Source organism: Leuciscus leuciscus (assembly GCF_965113295.1).
Source record: "Leuciscus leuciscus genome assembly, chromosome: 5".
Lineage (NCBI taxonomy): Eukaryota > Metazoa > Chordata > Actinopteri > Cypriniformes > Leuciscidae > Leuciscus > Leuciscus leuciscus.
The window spans coordinates 34,261,636-34,276,732 of NC_138729.1; the positions used below are offsets into that span (position 1 = coordinate 34,261,636).

The following is a 15,097-nucleotide window of genomic DNA, read 5'->3' on the forward strand; positions in this document are numbered from 1 at the left end:
CATCTAAAACAACATGAGACTATAGCATGCCCTTTTGCAAACTGTACATTTGAAACAAATATATTGTCAACTTTTAAAACGCACAGAAATCGCAAACATAGTAGACGAACTCCACAGGATTTAAAAGAATCTGTTTTAACGCATTGCGAACAATTTGTAACTGAAGAGGGGAGTGAGGATATTGAGGAAACTAATGCTCCACTTGTGAACACCACTAGCGAGAATGATTCTTTAGATTGTAATACGTCATTGGAACACAAAGTTGCAGCACTATTACTGTGTATGCAAACAGTTCTTCATTTATCCACTAATGCCATTCAGGTAATAATTGAAAATCTTAACGATTTACTGTCTTTTTCAAGCTTGCATACAGTTAGTCTTATTAAGGACATTTTGCAAAGAAACAATTGTACTGTTAATGAAACTGTAATTTCAGAAATATCTGAAGTCATACATAAATCTAACCCTTTACTTGTCACTAGTGGAAAAGGGTCACTGGCAACACACCACAAATGATTAGCATATTTCAAAAACAACTTTACTGTAGTTGAACCCGTGGAATACGTTTTTGAAAGACCAAACAAAAAGTCATTTGTCTATGTTCCTATTTTAAAACTTTTAAATACTTTATTGAGCCGATCCGAAGTTTTTGAAAACACTTTCAATTCTTCAACGGAAACAACTGGATTATATACTTCATTCAGAGATGGACACTATTATAAAGGAAACAAACTTTTTCAAAATGAAGATTTGCATTTGAGCCTAGGCTTGTACATTGATGATTTTGAAACTGCCAACCCACTGGGTACTTCGCGTAAAAAAAACAAGATAACAGCTGTTTACTGGGTTATACTCAATTGGCCACCACATTTTCGGTCAAACCTTGATTCCATTCAGTTGGCCCTTCTGGGAAAAAGTGACAATGTCAAAGAATTTGGTTATGAGAGATTCTTTGGTCCTCTGCTCAATGATTTAAAGATTCTTGAGAGAGAAGGCATTTTTGTAGAGCAGCTGGGTGAAAAAATCAAAGGAACCATTTTTGTCGTTTCAGCTGATAATCTTGGTGCCCATGGTCTGGCAGGGTTTTATGAAAACTTTCTGGTGGATAAATTCTGTCGGTTTTGTCTAGCCTCTAAGAGTGAGATTCAAACAACTGAAGTACAAGAAGGAAACTTTCAATTAAGGACACCAGAATTGCATGATTCCAATTTGGAGCAGCTAAAATCTAATGAAAAATTGACAGATGTTAATGGTGTGAAGCGAGGCTGTGTTTTGCGAGATCACCTGTCTTATTTTCATCCAGTAACTGGATTCCCTCCGGATTTACTCCATGATTTTTTTGAAGGGATTGTCCCTTTTGAAATTGCTCTCTGTTTGCGGAAGCTGATTTCTGAAAAGATTCTCACATTGGACCAGCTTAACAACATCATTGAGTTATTTCCATATGACCATACTGATAAGGTAAATAAGCCACAAAAAATTCCAAAAACATTTGCATCTGACAAAAAGAAAAGTATTGGTGGTAACGGCCATGAGAATTGGACGTTGTTGAGACTTCTTCCGTTTATGATAGGCAGCCTAGTACCTGAAGAACAAAAGGCATGGCAAGTTTTAATGGACCTTAAGGACATAGTTGAGCTTGTAACCTCACCAACTTTTTCAGAAGATTCACTGTGCTATTTGGACTCAAAAATTTCTGATCATAGGCAGTTGTTCAAAGAGGTTTTTCCAAATGAAAAGCTTAAACCCAAGCACCACTTTGTTGAGCATTACACTCATCTTATCCGCTGCTTTGGGCCCTTGCTTGACATGTGGACTATGAGATTTGAATCAAAACATAGTTTTTTTAAAAGGATCGTTCGTGACAGCAAGAATACCAAAAATATCCTGAAAACTTTAGCAAATCGACATCAACTGATGCTGGCATATGTCCTAGAGTCATCTAGTTTTTTTAAACCAGTGCTACAAGTCAGCAAGGTCAAAACCATCAGAGCAGCTTCACTTGAACCAAACCTGAAGACTGCCATTGAAAGAAAGCTTGGGTGTCGGAACACTCTTTCTTTTGCTACAGCAGTAACTGTTCATGGAACAACTTACACAAAGGGTATGGCTGTCTCTGTTGGTTCATGTTCAGGATTACCAGAGTTCAGCATCATCCAGAATATTTTGATCACTGATGGTGAGGTTTCGTTGATCCTGAAAAGCCTGGCTTCATGGTACATTGAGCATCTTCGTGCTTACGAAGTTGTTGGAAGTGCCTTTGGAGAACTACACGTAAAGCTTCTCAAAGAACTTAATGATTTCTACCCTCTTACAGTGTACAAAGTTGGAGGAAAGCATCTGGTGTGTCTCAAGAGGTATATTCATTGCTAGTAAGTAATGTGCAGACTTACAAACACTAATACTTTATATAACTATATGATGATCTGATTGATTTCATTCTGTTACTGTCTCTTATATTTCTGTACAGGTATCCTTTAGAACCATGTTGCTTCGTGTTATACTGGGCCCAGAAAACATTCACAGGCTTGACCTTCCTGGAAAGCCATCATCACTGGAAGAGCTGAAGGATATCATCTGTCAAAAACTTGAAATTACACGTGGCATCACACTTCAATTTGAAGACCCTGCATTTGACAATCAACTCTGTAATCTGAATGACATTAGTTACCTGCCTGATGACAAAGTCACTCTTAAAGTGTTTTGGGAGATTGAGTTAACGTCAGTTCAAGATGACACTGTATCTGATTTCACCTTGGACACTGCAAGCATGTCTTCTGGGTCCACAGCCTCCTTCAGCCAGTGTCAACGTTCAAGTCCATGGCCAGCCAACTTTACTATACCTACCTTTTCCTATGAGCTTGAACTAAGGCTAAGAAAAGGAAATGAAGAATATGGAAAAAGTGAAAAACCTCTAAAAGTAACTCGCGAAATGAAAATTGACATCCTGGAAAAGTTGGCAGAGTCCATGTATACCTTTTCAGCATACCCTAGTGATAATGAGTACGAGAAAGTTGCTAAAGCTTTAGTCGTGAAGCATTCATGCCTCAGTGAACCAGGGCCTGGTACTGGATGGCAGGGATGGAAAGTGAGTTTAAAGTTCAAAATGGCTAATTATCGACAGAAACTGCGCTCTACAGGCTGTAGTGAAGTACAGATCAACAAGAGACAAAGAGGTAAACAAGGTGGAACACTCAAAAAACCGAAAAGGGCAGAAATCAACTTTCTTCCTGATTTCCCAACTGGACTTGATGAAGCAGCACTGGAGGGGGAGAGAATGTGGCTTGAAGAAGAACTCAAGAAGAAGAATGTAAATCTAACCCAAGTCGATGCCAAAATGGACCTGACCTTCTCCCTAAGAAGACGCGAGGTGATTTCTGATCAACCACCTGTCACTACGATCAGACTAAGATGGCCAGCACTTTTCTTGGAACAACAAGTACGTTTAGCAAGTATTAAGTTAACCTATTTTAAGGCAGTTTTCACACTTGGCTCATTTGGAGCATTTGTTTTAGAAGGTGGTTAAAAAAAATCTTTGGTTCTCTTTTTAGGCATATATGAACAAATACGGTCCAATGTAAAATGGTGTGAAGTCAAACAAAGAACATGCAAAGTTGTTTCAAAACACAGAACTACAAATCTGCACATTGTCCTTAATGTTTACTTGTGTTATCAAATTTTGTTTTCCAGGTCTATGCAGAATTTAAAAGAATCACTGGTGTTGAGCTGAACTCAACTTTCCACAAATCCCTGGAAGTCAATGCCAAAGGTTTGATTGCGATGTATCGTTCCAGAAGAGGCGATAATGAAGATGAGTTGAAAGCTGTGCTAACAAGCCTAGATGAGCAGGTAAATTATCACACTGATAATATCACATGTTGCATTTACTAAATATTTGTGTGTAAGGCTGTGCAATATTGCTAAAAAATAACACAATAAAAATTGTCAGTTATTATCGATAATTATCATGATAAATTATATCCATGCCCCATCTTTCAAAAAGGCGTAAATTTCTACGGCTTGTTCGACTTGAACTGGCGCTGCACAGACCAATCAGTTTATGACATCAAAGTACCGTGGAGCCGTCTGGTCTCTAATAATCGATCTCGCAGTACTTTGATGTAATTTACCGATCGGTCTGTGCAGCGAACAAGTCGTTCAAGTCGAACAAGCCTACAGTGTGTGCTCTGATTGGCCCGCTGATCCAGTGCGTTGTGATTGGCCGAACACCTCAAGCGTGTTTTGGAAATGTCATGCCCCTTACCAAAATCACAAGCTTCAGCTTCCAAAGCAATTACAAAGACAGTAATGATGTCAGTTTTACCAGATGAGTTGGATTCTGAAAATGCAAAGCCGATCAATCGGATACTCTTATGTATTTTCGGTAACGTTACACAAAGCTTTGTAACTTTGCAGATATTATGCACAAACCGCTACAGTACATACAGTACATAACACACTAAAGAAAAATGAAAACACAGCATATGATGCATCATATGTTGGTTATGTCATATTCTTGTGAGTTAATAAGATGTGGCTCTATTGCCTCCTGACCACTGTACATTCTAGTTGCTGTTATAAAATGAAGTCATTTGTAAAAATTAATGTAACCTATGTTTTTTGAATGCAGACCACAGACATAGCAATGCACCGAAGGTCAGCAGCACTCAGAGGTCTTCAGTTTTATCTCAGAGAAAATATACCAATAGTAAAAACGATTCAGGTAAGTAAAAATTCAAAACAAAACTGCTACTTGAGAGATTTTTAACATGTTAAACGTCTTTAACGCAATTAATGCTGCATCGATTCTTTCCTGTCATCCTTTGACTAGCGTTATAGTAGGATATATGATCACACTATCAAGCGCGATAAGATGCAAAAGATAAATTTGTTGCTGGTGTCCTGAATGTCTCCCTGTGAACATCTGACATGAGCACACAGAAAGCCACTTTAGACAGCAATGCCAATAGCACATTGAGTTCTCTTTCATGCTTAAAAGGACAAAAAACACAATGTTCTGAACGCCCATATTTGGTGAGCGACCTTGTAAAGTCTTAAATTATTTAAAAACTCTTAAATGATTGTATAGGGTTGGGAAAAAATAGGATGTTTGTCAGATCAGGGTCATGTAAACTGACAGCAGCCTAATAAACCTGCTGCAGTCAGTCATTGAACAAAAGGACAAAAAAAGAGAAATGACTCGCTGGTCTTTACTGACTCATTAGCCGCGTTTCCACTGTCGGGCCAGTGCGAGCCAGGGCTTTAAACGGGCCGTGCCGGGCTAATAGCCTCGGGCCAGTAGCACCGGGCCCAAAATCTGCTTCGTTTCCACTGTCGGGCCAGCTCCACAGCGCTTCACTAAAACACGCCCTTAACACGCCTCTTTGGAGCAATGACACATAAACACATCATTTCACCAACAAATGGAAGTTTGTCAGAAAACTAATCGGAAAGAAATCACTGGAAACAGCGTGATCGCAAAATAAACGTGATAAAAGCGACCGTTTGCTGGCATTTTTGTTGTTTACTTGAATATTAAAAACCTAGGCATCTATGTTTTACCACAGGTAGGCTAAACATTCATTTGTGTCAAAATTGCATATTAGTCACACATAAATAAGTGGTTTAGCCTACTGTTAGGTCTATTTCACATTAGAAAGAGGACACACACTTATTCAGTCGCGTCTGTTTCTGTTTATTTGGTAGTTAGGGCTTTTAGAAAGAATGAAAATGTCTACAAATATGCCACCAAAAATAGCCTACGACCTGAGGTCAGGAGCTCTCTCCCCCAGTAGGCTACAGTTATATTTTCAGTCATAGAAACAGAGAAAGTTCCCGAAAAAAAAAGTTGCTTTATTTTATGATAGTCTGGTAGGCTATAAAGAGACAAGACGTAGGCTACTGACAGATAAAATAAAACCAAAAAAAACATAATTGTGATAGCCTTTATGATTTGTCTGATTTCTTCAAGCATTCATATTTACCATGTTTACTGGTTAGCGTGCATTTTGCATCGCGTATAAATATTTCTACCTTATACGGTGATCAAAATCCACATCGGATCACAAACAGAAGGCATTCAAACATGAAAGTGAGTTTTGTGGTAAATTATTTTATACGTTTTTAATGCTGACAGAATCATCCGGCGCTGCCGTCTCCAGACTCATGTAAACCCGCCTCTGTACGTAACCACTCTAGCCTGAGCTGGCCCGCTTTGGCTGTTGGCCCCGAGGAAGCCCCAGCGAGGCCCGATCAAGCCCCGGAAGTGACAGTGGAAACGCGGCTATTTAATGGAGATATCCGTGATATTGGCCTTCATTCATAGTACTTAGTAAAAAGATGCTATATTTATTAAATTGATTTATCCATTAATTATAGTCATTCAACATTAAAGTATAATTTAAAGCTATCAAAAGAAAAAATTACTTTTAATTTATATTAACTTGAACAGTCTTCAAGAGGTTTTCAATGTTTTTGCCTGTGTAACCTTCTTGAAAACAGTGCTTTAAAGTTTCCAGGTATGTCTAACAATAATATTCAGGTAGGAAATATAATCGAATGTAAAAATTACACTGCACAGTATTCACTATATAAATGAAATAGATTACTCATTACTAAAACATTAATAATACGGACTGCAGCATGTTTATTAGGCTGCTGTCACTTCAGAGGGTTATTTCAGCCAAAAATGACACATTCTGTTATTTACTCACCCTCGTGCTGTTAAAAACCTGTAAGACTTTTGTTCATCTTCGGAACACAAATTAGTATCCAGACAGGTAGTAAATACATTAAAGTAATTACTAATCTCCCAACACTACTGACGAAAGCACATGTGTGTTGAGCAGACGTTGCGCATTGGAGATTAATAAAGTGGTAAATTTGTTTTATGCACAAAGCATTTACTTCATAAAATACTTGTTTTACGGAATGCTTTTTTCGTGAATTAAATAAATGACGTTATTAGAGACTGACATGTTTGGCGCGTGTTTTTACATTTAGCGGTTGAAAATTAAGTTCAAGTAGTTTTGATGAACAGTTGTTTTTATTATCACATATAACAATTATCTTTTTCCCTCCAATTTATTCATCTATCTTATGTGGTTCAAACCAGAGAGGCAATGATGTGGAGAGGCAGACCAGAGGGATGCAAATTGGTCTCCTTGAGACAGTCATTGATGCTGGAGGCCTGGATTCAGTGGTGGATGTCGCTGTAGTGGTGGAGGAAGAAGTTCTACTAAACGTTTCAGATGTACCAACTGCCTTTGGAGTGCTTTTTGGACTGTTCTACACTCTATATATTGATTATCCCAAACAGTGGAAGTACCTTTTTGAAGCAGTGCAAAAAGTATTTCTGGGTCTCGACAGTGAGAAGTGTTCCGCTCGAATTCAGTCACTGAGAACCAAACTGTTGCAGGTGTAAAAAAAAAAGAAAAGATCTTGTTTAGAGGTCAGAGGTGGTATAGGGATGACGTAAAAACCCAGAAGACTAATTTGCCACTGGTTCCCTCAAAATATTCCTATGCTTCTTAAAAATAATAATAATAATATTAGGCTTTTTCAATTTGTTAGTGAAATAAGGTTTGTGGTAAACAAGTTGATGATCTTTAGATGTTTTATTCTACAATGATAAAAAAAAAAAACGTTTGGGGTGTATGAGTGTGTAGTTTACATTGCAGAATTCAAGTATTGTCAAATTGTGTTTACCACTGAGCTTATTTCACTAATAAACAAGGAACCAGTGTCGAATCAGACTATCGGGTTTTGACATCACCCCTGCACAACTCTGAGTGTTATGATGCCAAATATTCAGTTGTTGTTTTTTAATACTTTTTATACTTATGAAATATCTCTGACATCATTTTGTTACCAGTTATTATGTTGTTGTTGTTGTATTGTTATTAGTGGTCAAATCAATTAATCATGATTAATCCCATCTAACATAAAAGTTTGTATATTGTGTGTGTGTGTGTGTATGTATATATATATATATAATATATATATAATATATATATATATATATCACACAAACTACTGTATATTGCCAAACGTTAATGACATCCCATTCTTTATCTGTAGGGCTTAATATGGAGTTGGCCCACCCTTTGCCACTATAACATCTTCAACTCTTCTGGGAAGGCTTTCCACAAGGTGTAAGAGTGTGTTTAGAAATTTTGACCATTTTGACCATTCTTTTAGAAGAGCATTAGTGAGGTCAGGCACTGATGTTGGACGAGAAGGCCTGGATCGCAGTCTCTGCTCTAATACATCCCAAAAGGTGTTCTATGGGGTTGAGGTCAGGACTCTGTGCAGGCCAGTCAAGTTCCTCCACACCAAACTCCTCATCCATGTCTTTATGTACCTGCTTGTGGGAACAGTTTGGGGATGGCCCCTTCCTGTTCCAACATGACTGCGCACCCGTGCACAAAGCAGGTCCATAAAGACATGGATGAGGAGTTTGGTGTGGAGGAACTTGACTGGCCTGCACAGAGTCCTGACCTCAACCCTATAGAACACCTTTGGGATGTATTAGAGCAGAGACTGCGATCCAGGCCTTCTCGTCCAACATCAGTGCCTGACCTCACTAATGCTCTTCTAAAAGAATGGTTAGAATTTCCATAAACACACTCTTACACCTTGTGGAAAGCCTTCCCAGAAGAGTTGAAGCTGTCATAGTGGCAAAGGGTGGGCCAACTCTATATTAAACCCTACGGATAAAGAATGGGATGTCATTAAAGTTCATGTGCTTATAAAGGCAGATGTCCTTACATATACCCATATGCGCACACATATAATGTGATAGATATATATATATATATATATATACACACACACACACACTCGTAAACAAACTTTTATCTTGAATGTGATTAATCAACTTGACCACACAAATTATTTTATGTATTAATTAGTGTTTGTAGTTTTTACTACAGTTTAAAATGTGCTTTATTGTTCTCTAGTAAATGTTTTTTAGTTCCATAAATGTTTAAAATTAAATTGGCAGTATTGAATTCAATGTTTGTCAACTGAACTTTAGCCTGTATGTTTAGTTTGTGTAGATTGTTGTGAAATAAAGGCTAATGTGTTTTCATTTGTGTTTTTATCTGTTTTTAAACACACCAGAAAATAATTTTGTTTACCTCAGTATAAAATGTAGTACAGAACTTTTTAGCTAAGCCCAAATAATAAATTCTGATTAAAACATTTTAGTTGAATGAACTTTAAAACTAGTTGGGGCAAACATACTTTTTTAAGTTGGAGTCAAGTTTGGGCCAACTAAAACATTTTAGTTGAATGAACTATAAAACTAGTTGAGCAAACATACCTTTTTAATTTGGAGTCAAGTTTGGGCCAACTAAAAAATAATAATTGAAGCAACACTTTAAAGAGAGAAATTGAGTGAACGTAAAATTTCTGTGGAACTAGTTACTAAATAATAATAAGTTGAGACAACTTTAAATTTTTTACAGTGTAGATTGATTGATTGATTGATTGATTGATAAGTTAGAATGAAAGAAAGATAAGAAAGAAAGAAAGAAAGAAAGAAAGAAAGAAAGAAAGAAAGAAAGAAAGAAAGAAAGAAAGAAAGAAAGAAAGAAAGAAAGAAAGAAAGAAAGAAAGAAAGAATGATTATTCAAAAAGACAGATAGATTGATAGATTGATTGATAAGTTAGAAAGAAAGTAAGAAAGATAAGTTAGGAACAAAGAAAGAAAGAAAGAAAGAAAGAAAGAAAGCTTGAAGTTTAAAGTAGTGTATAGATAGATACATAGATAAGTTAGAAAGAAAGAAAGAGTGAAAGACAGAAAGAAAGATAGTTTGTACCAAAGTTTGGAGAAGTTTTAAAAGAATGAAGTTTGAAGGTTTTCAGTTTAGAAATATTAGATAGAATGACAGCTAATGGAGTCGAATGAGCCTCTCCAACTGTCAAAATTTGAATTTAGGCAGTTGAAGTTTGAATAGTCTTGGCTCAATTTGAACATTCCACAATGAAAGTCTAAGAGGGATTTGTCCCAGTTTGTTTCAGCAATTTTAGGAAAACAGTAAGTCAGATCAGTCTAAATAGATAAGGCAACACGAGTCAGAACAGTTTGAAGGTTTAGTCTGAGTTTAGTGGTTGTAGCTTGAACAGTTTCTGTTACGGAATGTAATGAATCATGCGATCGGCAGTCGATTGCTCCTGGCTGGTCGTTCTCCGGCTATTCTGTAGTGAATACAGTTGTTGAGCTACACTCGCTTGTCTGCCTCTTATTTTATTACTATACAGCTGCATAAACATGGTGTCAGAAGATGCCTAGCGTGTTCGTCCTTAAGTTCACGCTGTAACTGCTGATTCCGACCATTTCTTCGATTATGGACGCTGATAATGCTGCGGCCGCGCCTCGCCCGTCCGGCGGCGTACCAGCCCACATCGCGGCTAACATACCTCCGCCGACACCGATGAACATGAACGGAGACTGGAGCGCTAACTGGGACTTATTCAGAGCAGAGTTCGAGGATTATGCGCTGGTCACGGGCCTGGCTGAAAAGAGCAGGGAGGTACAAGCTGCCACGTTGAGAAGTATGATGGGATCTGAATGCAGACATGTTTACCGGCACAATTTGAATCTCACAGACGCGCAACAGAGAGACATTAAAACCATCCTAGATGCATTGGATGCATACTTCAAGCCTGCCTGGAATGTAATTTATGAGAGGTATGTGTTCGGCTGTTGTAAACAGGAGGAAGGGGAATCCATAGACAATTTTGTGACCAGATTGAGAGAAAAAGCTGCAACTTGTGATTATGGTGGATTGAAGGATGAAATGATTCGTGACAAAATCGTACTGGGCATTACAAATGAAGGGACCAGACGCAGGTTGTTAAGTGAAAAGACATTAACACTGCTCACAGCCATTGAGATGTGTCGCACAGCTGAACACACCGCTATGCATATGAGAGCGATGGATACCGCGTGCATGCCTCCAGCCGAAACGGTTCACGCTGTTGCTAGGAAACCATTCAAGCCTAACCAGCGGAAGCAGAGTAATTCACCAAGACTCTTAGACACAAACAAGACATGCCGATACTGTGGTAATGTGCATTCAAGAGGCAGGGATCATTGTCCAGCATACGGCAAAAGTTGCAGACTCTGTGGAACTGATAATCACTTTGCTAAAGTGTGCCTTAATTTTAAGATGAACTTTTTGAAGCGTCAAAGTGGTAGTTGCGTAGCTGTCAGTGGAGGGACAGGAAGCTCTCAGATTTCATCAAAAATATCTTCATTTGTGTTTCAAAGACGAAAGAAAGTCTTGCAGGTTTTGGAACGACATGAGGGTGAGTAAATTACAGAATTACAGAATAAGATTATCTATACGCGTTCATGCATTTTTTGCTTAAGTTGTCACATCTGTTATTTAGAGTGGGGCAGCGATCTTGCATCGATTCGTCTCCTCCTTGATTTGATTCTACCATCACCACAAGGCTGCAAGAGACCTGGATAGATGTCCTCATATCAAGCTGAACAACACCTTGTCTTCAAAAAGGTAAATTTGGACCTATTGTCTGCCTAAAAATATTGCCATTTGGGTTGATTGTATTGTGGAAAACTAATATAAAGACGGCCAATTGGAGAGCTGACTTTGTGTTATTTTTGTCTTTGGCAGGGACCAGCATACAAGAACACCTTGATTGCATTGAAGAGACCACACAGCGTACCTGCTCGCTGCCGGTGATGCTGATATGACAATAAACTCAAAGACTACTACTACCTGCTCGCTGATGGGACAAAGAGGAACTGCATTCATGGATGATACACAACTGTCAACAAGTAGTTTTCTGCAATCTTGTTCAAATCTACCTGTCATATTTGTTCATGTCTAGGCAAATTTGATTATTTTTTGCATTTAATTTTTTCCTTCTGTGCAACACCTCGTGAATGTGATAATTTGACCTTTACACATCTGGCATTTGTTTTAAAGGAGCCATTTTTCCCATTTGCCCATATAAAATGATTTACCTAACTATGAGATGGCAAGATGAGAGAGGAAGGCACACACTTTTTTCTACATTTCTAGGCTGCATGGCTAGGTTATCAAGTTTAGCCTATATCATTCACAGGCATAGGCTAATGTTAAACTGAAATGTACTGTAACGTCGGTGCCTATGCACTACGGCTCTGACGCTGATGCATGCTGGGATTCTGGGAGAACTTTGGGGTTGTTTCGTGTGTGTTATGCCTTATTTACTGTTTATGTACGTGTTTTAGTGTAGCGTGATTACCCTTTTAATTCTACCCCGTGTGTGACCCTTCGTGTGTGGGTGGCTGTGTCCACCCCTGTGTGTGTAGCGTGTGTGTGTATTTGACTTTCCTATGTGTAGGCTACTGTGTTCGTGCCATGTTCTGCTCCCAATCCTTGGCGACAGCTTGATTGAACAAATCATTGACTAAATCACAGTAGCATACTTTTACTTGTATTCTAGATGCCTTGACTCAACGTCTTACAACGGCAAACACCTATGACTTCGCTCAAGCTGTACAGAAGTGGCTGCGCTACGCCCCAGACCGAGCGGGAGGAGCTGGAAGACAGACGCAGCAGGAGTTAGCACGTTAGAAGAAAAAAAAAAAAAGAAATAATACAATAAAAATGATTGTTTAATTTTTAAAGAATGCGTGTGGTGTCATTTGTGCTAGTCTAGGTTATAGCCTAAAGGTATAGTTTCTATTTTCTATATTTTGCTAGCCCATCCTGGCTGTCGATAAAGCAGGATTATAGCCTAATAATAATGTTTTTAATATTATATTAAAATTACAGACCTTCAGATTAAACCTGTGGTATACTAAAACACCATTGAAGTTTTGTTGATATGCTGGGATTTCAACATTGTTTCAATATCCATTGTAATCGAAATACCATTGAAATACTGCTGATCTCTAGGTATGATTTAAACGTTGTTTCAATGATAATAGAGGGTGCAACATGATGAAGAATCAACATCAGAGTTCGACGTTGATTCAATGACTTTATCGTTGACAGCGGGATGTTGAATTAACATCGTTTCAATTACTATTTGCTATCTGGTTTGGGACTTCAGTTGATTTTTTGTTTCTTTTTGGCTTTTATGTAGTTTTCATTTTTCTTTGAACTGATATTAGCTACAAAGATTGGTGTTAAAATCTGAACTGCAATTCTTGCTCTTCTCTCATTCTAATTTATTTTGATTCTTTCTTCCTGCTTTCATTTGTATTTGATTTTGCTTCTAAAGTTCAATTATCTATTCTGTAATTATCTTCTGAAATAATAGTTAATTTCTTTAACTTGCTTTATCTTGCGCCAAATTGCTTGACTTGTTTGTTTGATTAATAATTGACTGAAGTTTGGTTTGTTTCCTTTATTGATTTCTTTATATATTTTGCTGCCGTTGACATTCGGGTTTAGTTTCAACCAACTGTTTTTCAATTTATTAGTTGTAATATTATTTTGGTTACTTTGATTTGAGCGTTAATAATCCTTCCAGCTATCAAAGTGATTTTCTGTATTTGATTATTTCTGTATTTGATGTATATCTTTTGTGTGTGTTAGCAGGGCCTGAGCACCAGGGGCAGAGGATTCTTATTTGGGTGACGGTGTCTTTCTCACCGTGTGCAGTGCTTGGTATTAACACCTGTGTGTGTGCGCACAGTGAAGTGCAGTGGTCCTGCATCTGCGGTTGGCATGCTACGACTCTCTGCCTCTGTGCCTCTCGTCCCTGCCTTGACCTGGTCCTAAACCTTTAGGGGTTCAATGAATTTGAACAAAGTGCCTCATATCCTTTTTATACTGTTCTCTTTTAAGAATTGTCAATAAAAGTTATTTTTGTATGATGACCCATGTCTCTGACTCTATTAGGTGATACGAACCTGTGTGTGCCTTTTGTTGGGGCTTATCCTAATTCTTTGGGTGAAATTCCCAGAGTGGCGTAGTCGGAGTGTGAATGATACAATCTTATTAATTATAATTCTTTAAGAAACCCCCCCTTACTGCCCTCGTGTCACCCGCCACAAATACACACACAAAAAAAGCTACCATTAAATTAAACTATACGTTAGCTTTAGGTTGGTTATCAAGAAAGGGAATTTATGAAGGCCTCAGACCTAATTTATCATAACATGTGTTGCTATTAATAATTTATTTGAAATAAAATATAATAAACAAATATACAAAGCTCAAGACTGCAGTTAACTAATTATGCCAGGTAATTAGTTGGTGCTGATCTAAGCTTGCAGCTGTTTGTTTGGAATCCTTATGGTCCATGTTAGCAGTTGGCATGGTCAGAAATAAATGTAGCTTTGACAGCGGAAACCAGATAGAGGAATGTGGGTGTCCGGTTTAGACGCTTTTCACGTCTCAGGACAGGAGTCTTTTGAATGGGGTCACTGCAGCCAAGTGTCATAATTCAGGACCTTGTATGGAACACGACCAATATAAGCAAACTTTGGATGTCTTCCCAGCGGGCACCTTGATGTCAAAATGACGTCACGAAATAGGTCAAAAATGAAAGTCATATTGACGTCAAAGTTTCGATGTCAATTTGATGTCAAGATTTTGACCTAGAGCTGCTGATGTCATTTTGCCAAACAAAAAGGTGACATGCATGGCCGTACACTTATTACCAGCTTCACTTAAAACTAACCAGATTTACTTTATTTAATTTCCGGTTTAATGAAATCATATTTTGCATTTTAAAGTCACCATGATGGTGGTTAGCGTTTGCTTTAGTTGTGCTCTTGACCCTTGCCTCTTTAATATGAAATATTTCTCTGGCTGCTATAATTGTGTGTTTATAAAGAACATTTGTTATAACTAAAAAAGCCATGAGAAAATTAGATCAAGTGATGATGGCTGTTTATTGATGATGGTGATGATATCATCATGTACTTGCCTGAATCCCTGATCTTAATCAGTGTCTAATGTTTTGAAGACTTGTGTTTTTTATGTTGTTTTCTAATAGAAGCCGTTTAATTTTACAGCATGAGAGCAGTGATGTTTATCAAATAATATAAAGGTTTTTAAAAACATTTAGTGCATTAAACTTTTTCCTCTACATTATTACTTAGACATCAAGAATCAGTGTATGA

At 37.8% G+C, this 15,097-nt stretch overlaps 2 protein-coding genes across 3 annotated transcripts; both read left to right on the forward strand.

The window, feature by feature from the left end:
* The first annotated feature begins 2,470 nt into the window (after nucleotides 1-2,470).
* LOC309499418 (uncharacterized protein) lies at nucleotides 2,471-8,164 on the forward strand. The gene is made up of 4 exons (XM_082170657.1): nucleotides 2,471-3,439; nucleotides 3,691-3,849; nucleotides 4,631-4,723; nucleotides 7,115-8,164. The coding sequence occupies exons 1-4, from the start codon at nucleotides 2,486-2,488 to the stop codon at nucleotides 7,421-7,423; spliced, it is 1,515 nt and encodes a 504-aa protein (XP_082026783.1). The 5' UTR covers nucleotides 2,471-2,485; the 3' UTR covers nucleotides 7,424-8,164.
* Nucleotides 8,165-10,130: 1,966 nt separating this feature from the next.
* On the forward strand, nucleotides 10,131-13,852 carry LOC309499426 (uncharacterized protein). Of its 2 annotated transcripts, XM_082170676.1 has the most exons (3): nucleotides 10,131-11,316; nucleotides 11,401-11,525; nucleotides 11,646-13,050. In XM_082170676.1, exons 1-2 carry the CDS (start codon nucleotides 10,353-10,355, stop codon nucleotides 11,481-11,483), a joined length of 1,047 nt encoding a protein of 348 aa, XP_082026802.1. In that variant the 5' UTR covers nucleotides 10,131-10,352; the 3' UTR covers nucleotides 11,484-11,525; nucleotides 11,646-13,050. The 2 variants fall into 2 exon arrangements, with proteins under 2 accessions (XP_082026802.1, XP_082026803.1); XM_082170677.1 differs by lacking the exons at nucleotides 11,401-11,525; nucleotides 11,646-13,050 and adding an exon at nucleotides 13,566-13,852 and having other exon boundaries at nucleotides 10,131-10,696.
* Nucleotides 13,853-15,097: the final 1,245 nt, after the last annotated feature.